Source organism: Penaeus vannamei, chromosome 8, assembly GCF_042767895.1.
Source record: "Penaeus vannamei isolate JL-2024 chromosome 8, ASM4276789v1, whole genome shotgun sequence".
NCBI lineage: Eukaryota > Metazoa > Arthropoda > Malacostraca > Decapoda > Penaeidae > Penaeus > Penaeus vannamei.
Window position 1 is genome coordinate 15,595,889 of NC_091556.1, and position 14,521 is coordinate 15,610,409.

The 14,521-nt window shown below is 50.3% G+C and overlaps 1 protein-coding gene across 6 annotated transcripts in view; it reads left to right on the forward strand.

Moving 5' to 3' along the window:
- The window catches only part of Eip75B (Ecdysone-induced protein 75B), a 243,126-nt gene extending 230,220 nt beyond the window's left edge, over positions 1 to 12,906 (forward strand). For all 6 annotated transcript variants that reach the window (XM_070124398.1, XM_070124399.1, XM_070124402.1 and 3 more), the window contains exons 4-5: positions 4,039 to 4,277; positions 10,248 to 12,906. In XM_070124398.1, coding sequence (XP_069980499.1) covers positions 4,039 to 4,277; positions 10,248 to 12,095 — 2,087 coding nt within the window. In that variant the 3' untranslated portion in view covers positions 12,096 to 12,906. The remainder of the gene's footprint in view (positions 1 to 4,038; positions 4,278 to 10,247) is intronic.
- The last annotated feature ends 1,615 nt before the right edge of the window (positions 12,907 to 14,521 follow it).

Here is a 14,521-nt window from a genome sequence, read left to right on the forward strand (position 1 = left end):
TTCTCAGTCAGCGCCGCTCCTCCCCTCCCCAAACGGCTCCGCGCCAGGTGTTCCCCGCGTTGCATAAGCCATAAACAAACAAGTTTCTTGCCAGCGGACACGGAACCCTCCGCTGAAAGTGTCGTGTTTTTTTTACACACACGCACGTACACAGGAATTAGTCGACATCTTTAGGGAAAACACACACAGTGAAAGTGAGGGCCCGACAGTGATCAGCTTCACGACAATGGGCAGTGTGATCCAGTAGTGAAATTAACACGCCGTGTGCTCTACAAGGATACCTTTTACCTTCGGAAACTCCGCAACAAGGAAGCAACAATGGTGCTTCAGCCTTTCCCAAGCACTTGCAAGACTGGTAAGGCCGTGCAACAACCTTGTATTCATTTGAAGCCTTATCTTTCTTCAGTAAGACACGTAGATAGATAAATAAGTTTTCTCTCTGTCTATCTATCTATCCATCCATGTATGTATGTATGTATGTATGTATGTATGTATGTATGTATGTATGTATGTATGTATGTATGTATGTATGTATGTATGTATGTATGTATGTATGTATGTATGTGTGTATGTATGTATATGTGTGTGTGTGTGTGTGTGTATATACATATACATACATCTAGATAGGTGAGATAAATATATATTTGTAAATATATATGTATATTATTGTTGGCAGTTTGTACTTTGTTGAAACGATCTTGAATATACAAATTATATATATATATATATATATATATATATATATATATATGGGATATAAAATATGATTTACTATTGATATATTTATAGTCGAAAAGCACTTTGGTTTAGGCAAACATCGAATCAACTAGATGAACCATGGCGTGCAGTTCCCGTAGAGTGTGGTGATTTTACTTTTCTAACTCGATCAATTAATCTCTCTCTCTCACACGCACACGCACACGCACACGCACACGCACACGCACACGCACACGCACACGCACACGCACACGCACACGCACACGCACACGCACACGCACACGCACACGCACACGCACACACACACACACACACACACACACACACACACACACACACACACACACACACACACACACACACACACTCACTCACTTACTTATGTTATATATAAAAAGAAGACGAGAGAGAGAGAGAGAGAGAGAGAGAGAGAGAGAGAGAGAGAGAGAGAGAGAGAGAGAGAGAGAGAGAGAGAGAGAGAGAGAGAGAGAGAGAGAGAATAATTGATCACATCAGAAGACGTTGATGAAAGTTTAAGAATGTTGCTCCCACGTGTGTGTAAGTGAGGGTTGTCGGGTGAGGCCACGGGGGGGGGGGGGAGAAGGGGAAGTTCGGTAGGTGAGGGGAAGGGGAGGGGCGGGGGAAGAGAAGACTAGATATCAACTTCCTGTCATATTGCTCGACTTCCGCCCCAAGTTGAGGACGTCATACCACAAAACCGTTTCATCATTTTGTTTTCTCGTTCATTTAATGCATTTTTCTATTCATTTCGCGCAGTGGAAATCGCAGTCGTTTCCTGAAGAGTACAAGTCTCGAGGATTTTTTTTTTTTCAAAACGGGAGCAGTAAATTCATGAAAAGTCTTTGGAACGCGAGTAAAGCCAGCGAAGGCAGGTGACCCCTCTGCTTAAGCTCGTACAACCCCTTAGTTCCCCTCGCCCGACCACAAAAAAGTCGCTCTCCCTTTCTTTCACTTCCCTCGCTCTCCTCGCGCGCTCGGTGTGTTTCCCCTTTACGCCAGCGAGCCAAGCAGGGTTCACAGACCTTTTAACGATCAGCCCAGTCGCGTTTCGGGGCGGGCGGGGGGGGGGGGGCGGAGTAGGAGTACGAGGAAGAGGGGAGCGGTAAAAGCAGGGTGGGAAGGCGGCGAGGGGAGCACGAGAGGAGAGCCGAGGGGAGCAAGGAGGGAAGGGGGGCAAACAGCGAGTTAGCCAGGGGAATGATAGCATGAGGAAGACTCCGGAATGCATAGCGTGTATGCTATCACAAAGGCGTACGAAGAACACGCGTACACGTATGCTACTTTGTATAGACGCAAGATTTAGAATGGTTTGAGGTAGCTCTCCCGACCTGGCTCCGACAACAATGGGTGTGTAGAGCACGTGCCTCTCGCCCCACACTACCTCTCTGCCACGTGTGTCACAGATTATCCCCCCCCCCTCCCCTTCCTCGAATGCTCACCGCGCCCTCACTAACTGTCACGTAGGGCATCCGACGGGCCTATGCGGAAGTAACATATACCTGCATCTATCTACTTCCCATTTCCGGAGTTGTGGCTGTGAGGACGGCGTAGATCTGAAGGTGACCATCAGTAAGGCCGCATCCAAGGCAGACGCGTGCAGCTTACGTTGCACCCGGAATTTCAACCTTATGGCTTCAAGGCTGAGCGGGGTTTTATTCTGTACGTGGAATTGCCTTTCCACAGCCGCCATGCAGATTTCGAGCGCGATTTCGCCACCAGGGGGAGCAGTAAGAATTGTAGAAAGTGTCGAGTGCAGCGAATATGTCATGCAGTCGATAATGACAATGAAAGCGACGGTAGTTTAAGTAAGAGTGAGCGCGTCTGGGTGGTGCCGGGCGGGTGAAAGTCGTGTGCGCGGGTGTTGGTGTCGGCGGAGCGATGTCGGCTGGCGGACCACGGAGAGCTGCCGCCTCGACCTGCCTCGTACACACATACTCTCTCAGTCGCTCACTGAACGAGCTACGAGACGGGTGGTGGATCGCGTGTTACTCCACACCTTACTTACTTACACACCGCGCACTACATTACTACGTGGATATAATACTACAGCTGGTGTTACTTGTGCTTTGTGATAGCCACACATTAGCGGAGATCCTGTGCCTTGGATGTGATTCTTACTTACAGTGATCGAATGATTGTTACTAGTGTGACATTGTATTAGTCACGACTAGTAACCGAGGGTGGTGTAACAGCCCCGTGGATTTACACTCCGTTACCACAATCCAACACAAATGAAAATGCCTGAAGAGGATTTACCCATACTTAAAGGACTTCTACAGCATGGAGTGGCGCCACACTATATGAGTAAGTGTCACACTACCTCGTGCTTGGAGATGAGGGGAAGCGAGTAAGGGAGGGCTGCTTGGGGTCTTGCTTGCTTCGAGGAGGACACGTGACCCTTCTGAAGAAAAACTGAAAACTTAAGAAACATCAAGTAACGATTATTGGAGGTTTTGAGCGGCGCAGTGCAATAACCTCGGCGAGTGACCCACACCGTAGGGGACTCTGCATCCGTGAGTGGGGGAAATTTCGAGAGATCAATAAGGCAGGTGTTCGTTCATCTCGTGCCGGGGAAACGTGACACAGCCTGCTTCTACGCTTGTACATAGAGGCGATTATTTCGCTTCGTTTTTTCTGTTCGGTTTAACGGTTTCGCGATACGGAAATTCATTTGAAAACTTCGGTTATTTTAACATTGATTTCAATCGGTGATCAGATGTAATTGGAGCTAATAAATGGAATTACCGAACATAAATAATTGAACTTTCCACTTTAAAATTTTGAACAGTTGGATTATATGATTATGATTTTAGAGAAAATGAAAGAGTTAAATGAGGTAGAGGTCGGCGCCACGTGTACCGCCATGTGCCGAGGGTCGTCGGCCGAGCGTCCGAGGGGAGGCTGCGAGCGAGTGAGCCGAAGGTCCGCGCCCTTCCTTGCCTCATGTAGGGATGTGCTGCCTATCAGGGAATATCGATGCCAATTTTAAGTTAGTTTGTCATTTTCCCTCATTTTTGAGAACTTGTTTCAATGAGAGTAACTTGGAAAGAAGCGAACGCGGCGTCCCCTCGTTTGGCCTACATGCTTGTAGGGCTTCAGCTCTCGCGGCCTCGGTGATTGACACTCGAAATCGTATCATCCTCATTCTCATCATCACTCCATGCAATCATCATTTTTATTTTGATCTAAATCTAGTGTTATAGACATCAGAGCAAGGGTTGAAAATAACCCGCGAAATGATAGGCTGTCTTCCGTGCCAGTGACGGACTCCCGCTAACACGCTCCTCTTCTCCCCCACAGCTGTGCGCTTCGGGCGTGTGCCTAAGCGCGAGAAGGCCAAGATCCTGGCCGCCATGCAGAGCGTCAACGCCAAGTCCCAGGAGAGGGCCGTCTTGGCAGAGCTGGAGGATGACACCCGCGTCACCGCCGCCATCATCCGCGCCCACATGGACACCTGTGACTTCACCAGGGACAAGGTGGCGCCCATGCACCAGCAAGCTCGCACACACCCCAGCTACACACAGTGCCCGCCCACTCTGGTAAGTATCTTAACAGCAGATTAAATATTTTAGCATTTATCTTAGGCGAAGTTAGGCGACAAGGGGAGAGAGGAATCACACAGCGAGTCTTCAGCACATAGGATAGACATCAAGAGGGAGGATGCACAGGCACAGGATATCAGAATGTAGGGTGTGGGCCGGATGTGTATGTGTCGGTGGGAACGCAGAGGGGAGGGGGGAAGGAGGGGAAGCGTAGCGGAGCGGGGAAGAGGATGCAGGAGACCACACAAACACTCACACGCCCTCGACAAGGCGCTAAGGATGTTCCCATGTCCTCGCAAGTATAGCCCAGACACTCCTCAGGAAACCCGTATCACGTACACAGATCCTCGGGTAACAGGATACTCTGAGGATAGGGATAGACGGGGAGGGTTAAGGAGGAGGACAGGGATAGGCATGTAATTCCGTCCACGCCAGTATTAATGGGACTTTGCTCTTTGCAACTGAACCATAATAAAATCTCTCGACACACAAAAAACAGGTAACGACGCCACTGGCTTCCACGGCGCTATCACGCACCAGGCTCAAGGTCAGGCGAGTTCAAGTTCACGCCCCGCTATCTTCAGGAAGCCGCGGCGAGATACTGATAGCAGTGATAAGGGAGCCCGCGCTGGCAAAGGCTCGGTACTGTTGGATACGTCAGGGTCTTGTCACATGTTAGACTCATGGATGTAAACGTGATTGCTATCAATCATGGATTTGTCTAAGAGAGAGAGAGAGAGAGAGAGAGAGAGAGAGAGAGAGAGAGAGAGAGAGAGAGAGAGAGAGAGAGAGAGAGAGAGAGAGAGAGAGAGAGAGAAAGAGAGGGAGAGATTGAGAGTGCGTGAAACAAAAATGGGCAAGCCAGCAAATAAGCAGCACTGGCTCTTGAGCCATGACTCGCCGCTCCATCGTGATGACGAATTCAGTGAGGGCCGGAGCTAGGCGGTCATCCAAGGTCACGGTCAGGTGGGGAGGGGAGGGGGAGGGAGGCAGATTCAACCGATCCAGTGTTGCAAGCCTCGAGTGTCGTACTGAATGTGCATTCGTGCGGGAGAATAATCTATATCGGGTCATTTTTACTTAACAAATCTTCACATGTCAAGCGATACAATGATAATGGAGAGGTTTCGTGACCTGTCGGAGGCAACGCTGGGTCCAAGCAGGCATTTTGCTTGAATCTCGAAAATAACCCCCGGGTGACGTAAATGCACCAGACCCCAGCTCCCAAGGCCACATCATGTTGCATAACCTGGCAGAGGCACCCTCCCACCCCCCCCCCCTTCAGCACAAAGATGCATGTAGGCACCCCCACCCCAGCTCACCATTATTCTCCTCACGGTAGAAAATAATGAACGAGTTTTCAGGCTCGAGTTTTTAGGCTCTTTAAATGCGAGCTGAATGGGGTCGGGTGAGTCTACATGCACGGCAGTCGGGGAAATATGGGAAGCCATAGAAACGGATGACAAATTTATTGAGATTCCTCGCGTGAGTGGATTTACTCTGACGTCACGACTTCTTTCGGTGACATAACGCGTTAAGTCCGAAACCTGAAACAAGATCTTACGAATCTGTAACACGCTTCACGTCGTTATGCTTGCGTTTATCCTTTCGTCTTGCCGCGAAGGGCGTCCGAGTCTGCTGCCCTCGTCAGAACGTTTAAGTTCCCGGTATAGAATATCCGGTGCTAATTTCGGACGGCTTCCTTAATACGGAAATGCCAGGGAAAGCATTGGCTGCGATGTATGCGTGTGAGTGAGTGCGCGTGTGGCTCCCTGGCCCGGGTGACGTCACACGTAACCTTGGACTAGGTCGCGTAGAGGGCGTACTTGAGCCCAGTCGGTACCCCCTACCCCCACCCTCCCTCCCTCTTCAACAAAGCTCCATTCCCTCCGCCCTCCATCGCCGTCGCAAACACAGGGGGCGCGGGAATTACGTTCGCGTCTGTTTTCGCTTTTTTAAGTCGGTCCTCATCACAATCATGGTCTCTTTCAGGGATCATGAGGCTAATGAGGTTGCAATGTTAAAGAGCGCGCGTGAGGGTGAAGCTTCATCAGCCTCACGGGTAGTTTACCAGGTTTTCCGAATTAGCAAATGCGCGTCGGAAACGGCCAAGGTTGCGAAGTCGGCGGCGAGACGGAGCCCCGGCCGACCTGCTGGCGGGACGGCACCGCCACCTCATTAAGAATTAAATCCGTGTGTCGCCGCCGGGAGGGCCATGCGAGGGGCGGGAAGCAAATCCCATTTTTAGGGCCTCAGCGATAAAAGGGAGAGCAAGATAACGTCAGAAAGTGAAAGGATTGAGACGGTGAAAAAGTAAAAGCAGCTATCGCTGATTGACACTTGGCGACAGGGAATTCAAGGTTGCATGTGTGGGATGTGCCGGTCGCCATATCGCCCTTGAAAACTCACCTTTGGACGTCGTGCACCTACACAAACTGTCCCTGCCACTCCCTCCTGCGCGGCCCCCAATTGCACAATGGAACCCGATGGTTTTAGCCGATCCTCACAGTGATATCCCGACGTGACTCTGAATATAATTTCATAAACTTAACAGGGAAAAAATTCAACATACGGATATACCGGCATGCCGCGTGGGGAATACGCCCAGGGTATTAGTGATGTTAATAACAGACCTCGTGGGTGATTCTTACAGTCCATTTTAAGCAGCTGATGAAAGGGGAGAAGGGGAAGGAAGAGGCGAGGGGAGGAAGGGGTAAAGTTACGTAAAGGAGGGACAAGTCACGTGGTAGCTCCCGTGTGTGCCCCCTATCAGGCCCTGTCCCCCCCCCTCCCCACGCTCACCCTCACCCTCGAGCTCCACATCTGGCCGCTCTTTTTACTCTCTACCTTTTAAGCTGTTAATTCACCCTCCCTCTCCCTCATTACCCGCCTGCCCCTCTCTCTCTCTCTCTCTTACCACATGGTATCCTGAACCCTTCTTCATTTACAGCATGAGACATAGCCCTCACTTCCCCCTCCTCCTCCTCCTCTTCGCCCAGATGTTGTACCTTCCCCGCCCTTCTTCCCCTCCCTACGTGGGGGGTGTTGCAGCGCCACACAAAGACGTTTTTGGGCGGGAACTGTGCGCCGTGTTCGCCGGAGATAAGGGGCGCTTGGGTTGTGTAAGAGATAAGAAGGCATAACGATGTCCTTCGATGTTATTATTGGTCGTCACGGCAGCCCCACCGTGCGCCGCGTATTGCAATGGGATTTCCTCAGGAAGGGCGTGTTGCCGAGCTTCCCTGAAAAGGGGAAATTCAATGGGAGGAGCTCTATCACACAAGGGACTTCCCTGATATTCATAGTTGGGAAATTAATAAGTATAGTTGGTTATTATTCTTATCACGATTCATGACTTTACGGAAATGGAGGTTTTCGAATGAAGAATACAGCGTGGCGATTTAAGGCGAATCCCACTTGGCCTGCATCCCGGACAAGAACCCGTGACACGCAGCTGCCATCATGGGCGTAATTAGCACGTGGGCTCATCCCTCACCTGTCCCTCCGACCTTGGTTTACTCCAACTCTCTTAATTATACACATTCGCGAGGCCTGTCTGAGTGTGTTTATGGCTTCCCCTTGGTGGAAAACCTGTCTTCATTCATTGGGGCTTCCGCAAAAACCTCTGCACAGCCGATCGCCTTTGCTTGCATAATTAGCTCGTATTAGGTCAACTGTCATCTGCCAGACCGTTTAATTATGTCTAAGTGAATTTAATTTTAGGGTAATACGAAGTAAGGGCAGAAATTGACGGCTGGTGTGGCGACCGCTGAAGTTGACGTAAGTCTCACGGTACGGTCGATGCTGGGGGAGCGAGTGTCCACATTTCGCCATATTCTCCAATTATTCACGCGGGAATCTTATTTATTCTGCGTTATTCTCGTGAGTCATGAGTTAAATTGCCTCCGAAATATGGATTATTTAATGATGGGAATCTTTGTTTTGAAAAAAGAAGCGGCCTTTAGTCAAACTAAAATACTAGTAAGTTGGATTCGAAGAGCGGCCTTGGTGAGGCCCGCGCTCTTTCAAGGTCACTCAGCCCGCCAAATTTACCCTCCAAACACCCGGCGCCTTTGCCAACCAGTCATAGAACATGCCAGGCGAATTCATTTTTTCTCCCCCATTGCCAGCTCCACGAAAATAGGTCCAAAATGATAAAAAGTGGGCGAATAAACAGTCAAATGTGTGTTCGAGGCCCTCATCACTAGACACTATGACCTCCAGTTACATAAAACAATGAACAAATAGATAAAAATAATTCTGATAAATTCAAAGGCCACAAGCTCAGCCACGAACAGTTTTCCCTTTCAAAATCACCGCCGGGGGTTCCATTTGTAGGACAATGGAAACCCCAAATGTTTAGCTGGCGGTAAACCGTCAACAATTTCCTCTGTTCCCCCTCTGGCGGGTGGCGTGGGCAAGGGCATCTGGGTGACCTGGGCGTTGGGCGTTGCAGGGGAAGGGAAAAGGGTGATCAGAGGGAGGGAAGCAGGGGGAGAAAGGGGGGGGGGTATTAAAGGAAGGGGAGATATAGAGGGAAGGCGTTGGTGCAACTACAAACGCCTATGTTGTTTGGTTACGTTTTGGGCTCACTGTGAGCCTCTGTCTTATTGGCTAGATTGCTGGGTGATGACGTGGAGTTACCGAAACGCTGTTCATTTGCCAAACATGTGACTGAGCGGGGCAAGGATGAGAGAAGAAAGGAGGGAGCGAGTCGTGGCCAAGGTCGAGCTGGTAAAGACGCGGCCCACGTGCAAATTCCTCACATATTGCCGCGTATTCCGACCTTTACTATGTATAACGCCCAGCAAACGTTTAACATACCCGGCCACGTGGCACGCCTTACTCGGTGTCTGGAGGAAGCCGAGCATGGCGCTGCAGAAAGCCGCAGAGATCCCGGCACTGGAGGGGGAGGCGGCCGAGGGCGAGACAAAGATCCACGAAAGGTTTAACCCGGCGCCGTCTGGCTCCTCGGGATACATTGTTGGCAAGGGTGGAGGGCATGCGAGGGGGAGGGGGGAGGGGGGAGCTGGGACTGCGGGTTACGCTGTAGATGAAACCAATCACCCTAATGATTACTATATAGGTCTGATAGGTCGCGGTGATCTGGGCGGCGTCACCCGCTGCATGAGGGCACAGTGTGGCATCACCACGTGGCGCTTCAGTTTCAAATTTTGGCGGTTTGCGAATCGACGGCGTTCGGTTAAGAGATCAACCCGGCGAGCGAGGGAGCTTGCTGCACCTTCCACCCCTCCTGTGCTGCCCCCTCCCTCCCTCCCAAGGGTTATCGTAGGTTGTTTGAAGGACGGGCGTAAACACTGGGTTATCAGAGGGTATTTGAAGGGCATCTGCAAACCTTGTGACTCCGCTTAATACGGCGCGGAAGGAGGGGGGGGGGGCAGGTGAAAATGTGAGGGAGATAACGCCTGTAACGGACGAATTTATATTTATTTTCATTTAAAACTTGAGCGGGCGAATTACGTACCCCGATTTCGGAGGCGACAAGGATGTTTTATGATCTCAATCGATTAGATGCCTCGGTGGCGACCGGCGCCGTCTAGTGCTTCAGACCGTGGTGACCGGACCGCGCTCGAGTGTGCATTTGCGTCCAAGGTTGGCTTTTATTAATCGATCCCGTCGGTAGTAGCGAGTGCAGGATCTCGATGAAACCAGTAAGGTATTGGGTTTCCTGTGGCGGGATTTGTTCTGAGAGTGATCACGTGAACACCTGTCAGTTTGCTACACAGCATTGACTGAACATTTTAGGCAGGGGTGACTTGCAGTTTTCTCGGGCAGGGGTGAATTTTTCTCATAGTTCCAGAATGCATTAGTAGGGCTAGATGGCGGGGCTGAAGACGAGGCTGGGAGTTAGGTTAGGTTTATATGAAATATATATGGTACTTTCACATTGCACACATCAATAATGGTTGTAACATGTAATTAACCTTCTCTCTCCTTCTTCCACAGGCGTGCCCACTGAACCCTCGGCCAGTGCCCCTGCAGGGTCAACAGGAGCTCGTGCAAGACTTCAGCGAGCGCTTCTCTCCCGCCATCCGCGGCGTCGTAGAATTTGCCAAACGTCTGCCAGGCTTCCAACAGCTGCCACAGGAAGACCAGGTGACACTCCTGAAGGCAGGCGTATTCGAGGTGCTCCTGGTGCGTCTGGCGGGGATGTTCGACGCCCGCACCAACACCATGCTGTGCCTGAACGGTCAGCTGCTGCGCCGAGAGGCACTGCACACTTCAGTCAACGCTCGCTTCCTCATGGATTCGATGTTCGACTTCGCTGAACGCGTCAACAGCCTCTCCCTTAGCGACGCTGAGCTGGCTCTCTTCTGCGCCGTGGTTGTGTTGTCCCCCGACCGCCCGGGCCTGCGCAATGCTGAGCTCGTGGATCGCGTGCAGAGGCGCCTCATCAACTGCCTGCGGGCCGTTGTGACCAAGCATCACCCCGAGAACCCCAGCCTACAGCGCGACCTCCTCTCCAAGATCCCCGACTTGCGGACTCTCAACACGCTGCATTCAGAGAAGTTGCTCAAATACAAGATGACTGAGCACACCGCAGCCGGCGCTCCCTGGGACGACTCCCGCTCCTCGTGGAGCATGGAACAAGAGAGCAGCGTGGGCTCCCCCTCATCTTCCTACACCGCCGACGAGGCCATGCGCTCCCCAGTGTCGTGCTCCGAATCCATCTGCTCCGGCGAGTCCGCCAGCTCCGGCGAGTCGCTGTGCGGAAGCGAAGTGTCCGGCTACACGGAGCTCCGGCCTCCCTTCCCCCTCGTCCGCCGGCGCCACGACCACTCCGAAGGTGCTTCCTCGGGCGACGAGGCGTCCGAATCTCCTCTGAAGTGCCCCTTCAGCAAAAGAAAATCGGAAAGCCCCGACGACTCGGGAATCGAGAGTGGGACCGACAGGAGTGACAAGCTGTCCTCCCCGTCGGTGTGCTCTTCCCCGCGGTCGTCCATTGACGAGAAGAGCGAGGAGGACCGCGAGGACGACATGCCAGTGCTGCGCCGCGCCCTGCAGGCGCCCCCCATCATCAACACGGATCTGCTCATGGAGGAAGCCTACAACAAGCCCCATAAAAAGTTCCGTCCGCAACGTCGGGAAGAAGAGCCCCACTCCTCCCAGCCCACCTCCTCGCTCCTGGAGCAGACGCTGTCGCAGCCCCCGCACCACCAGACTTCCTCTCTGGCTGCCACGCACGCCACCTTAGCCTCCACTCTGGCGTCAACACTTAGCTCGCCGAGCTTAGCTGCCTCCCACTCCACTCTCGCTCGCACCTTGCTCGAGGGATCCAAGATCTCCGAGGACGCCATGCGCCGCGCCGACATCCTGCACTCCATGATCATGCGCACCGAGGTCCGGGAGCGGTTACCCACTCCGCGAGTGTCTCCTGCACCTTATTACGTCCCACAGCCCGCTGTGGACCGTGTACAGCCTCCAGCATCTTCCTGGTCGTGCCCAGCCTCTCGCGGCTGCAGCAGCAGTAGCAGCAGCAGCAGCACTAGCGGTAGCCTAAGCCCCATGCAACCCACCGTAACCGCACAGCCACGGCTGCACCTCCTCACAACACCCACGCCCTCGCGCTACTACGAGTCGAGGATGTCGGCCACACCGGTGGGGCTCGGGGCACAGCCGTCAGGCTCCCCAAGTGCTTCTACCATGATACATTCAGGCTTGGGTGCTCAGCCCGGCCAGAGGGAGCCCTCCCCCCTCGTCGAACTGCAGGTCGACATCGCTGACTCGCAACCGCTCAACCTTTCCAAAAAGACGCCGCCGCCGACGCCACGGGAGTTCGTCATGGAAGCGTAATGCACGGTTGGCCAGCGCTTACCCGAGTACAAAGCCACTATGTGGCCCCGATATTCTCACTCTCAGGCGGACAGAAAGAGGACAGCGCGAGCAGCCGCAGCGACAAGAGGACGAGGAGAGGAGCGGTAGCGTTAAGATGGAGGAAGAGGACGCAGCAGCTGCCGCAGCGTGCGGGAGGGTCCTGGAGCACGTAGCGACGTGGGTCAGCGCGTGCAGCGCCTCACCGGTGATGGTAGCAGGGGCGTTGCTGCCTGCTCCCGACCCACCCGCAGCAGCAGTCATGTACAGGGGGCGGGCGCCAGTCTAAACCCGCCCTAAACTCGGGCCGCCCCAGGTGGACCCAACACTGGCCGCCCGCCCCGCCCAGCTTGTGAGGGCGGGATTACCACAGGTAGTCCCGCCTGGGCGAGAGCCTAGTGATGTACCTAGTTCAGTATTCATCGCCTCATGCAGTCTCACCCCCCCGAGGACCACAGTCATCGCCATTACTCATCTCTCATTACTCATGGCTAGATCTCGATGTCATAATTAATATTTAGCCCAGTGTCTGGCGAACTGTTTGTTATGTCATTATTATTACTGTCATTATAATTGTCATTATTATTATCATTATTATTTTTATTATTATTATCATCATTATTATTATCATCATTATTATTATTACTTCATGATCATGATAGCTCTTAATGTACTCTTATGGACATAAGTTTGTCATAGCAAATAGTTCCACCGTGTGCTTGTATGTACATTTTTGTAATATTTGGGAGTTCAAATTTTGAGTCTTTAAATAAATGTGCAAAGAAATAAAAAACACTGTTTAATTACAACCAAGTATAGCTGCATTATATTTGACTGAAATAAAGAAATGGGAATAATACCAAAAAAAAAAAAAAAAAAAACTGCATTGGAGAAATTAAGAATAGTAAAACAAAATAACCACAAAAATTTCTGACCAAAAATGAGAAAAAGAAATATGCAATAGAAGGAATATAACACATGGATCAGTAATCATATATCTGAACTAAAATCCTAATGGTATACTGTCAAGATAATTAAAAAGGAGGAAATATATAAATGGTATCAAGAAATCAAAAAAGGGAAAAAATGAAACCTTTAAAATTATGTAAACATTTACAAAATTACAAAGTAGTCTATCTAAAAAAAGCAAAATCTCTACAAGTAAATGAAAAAGATGAATTGTCCTCCAGGAAGCTGAGTTCACACACACACGCACACATATGAGGAGCTCCAATATGAAACATGGCATTCAAATAAATACACACACACACAAAAAAAAAAAAACAAATGGTACATAAAACGAATGAAAAGAATGACAATTATGAACAAGAATATATGAACACGGAGATAATACATACGAAATGAGTCACCCACACACAAAAAGTCCGTATTTATATGAACTTTGATAAGATATATAGCAAAGAAAACGAAAACACGACAGTTTGATAAATTACCTCTGCATAAAGTCACAGTCTATTATCTTTATCAATGCTGACGTCTGCCTGTAATTTTCAGACTAAGGTAAACGGACTGCTAAAACACATTAAAAACATTAGCCCAGACAATGGCAATGAAATTAACAAATTATTAATAACACAAATATTAATTCAACAGTGCTAAGAATACTAAAAAAGAAAGAATAATAATACAAGTATGCCTGGGGAGTAACTTTGGGTTTAACGGAAGGGAATTCTACAAGATAAATTTAGAATTCCACTTCCTTTGAAGAAAGAGAGAGGGAGAGAGAGAGAGAGAGAGAGAGAGAGAGAGAGAGAGAGAGAGAGAGAGAGAGAGAGAGAGAGAGAGAGAGAGAGAGAGAGAGAGAGAGAGAGAGAGAATACACACACATTTTACTTCATTAGTAGACAAAGGTTAATTCAGTCTGCTATGAAATACCATATCTAGCTGAAGGCGCTTTATCACTTATCAAGGGACAGTGACTGGATATCCTGAAATAGGAATTGATAGGCCTAAGGTGTCACATGACGGAGACAAGTAGGCCTTACGTAAAAACGAACTATTATTACCTCATATTCTAGGAGAATATAACAAACGAAATAACGAGAAATATTTCTCGCGAAGATCGACAAACAAATATAAAATCAGTTTTTACTTTTTTTTACATGGAGATAAAGTAGACAGAATTTAATAGAAGGAGAGAGAGAGAGAGAGAGAGAGAGAGAGAGAGAGAGAGAGAGAGAGAGAGAGAGAGAGAGAGAGAGAGAGAGAGAGAGAGAGAGAGAGAGAGAGAGAGAGAAAGCGCAAGAATACCCGTGTATCGCCAAGCACGCCATGGAATAACTGACATAAACTTCACCGCCATTAGCGACGTGACTCACGGCCAGGTCGCTCACCCGCTGTTTACGGTTCACCTTTCCTGTCGACGGGGCGGACCAGGAGCAAGGGGC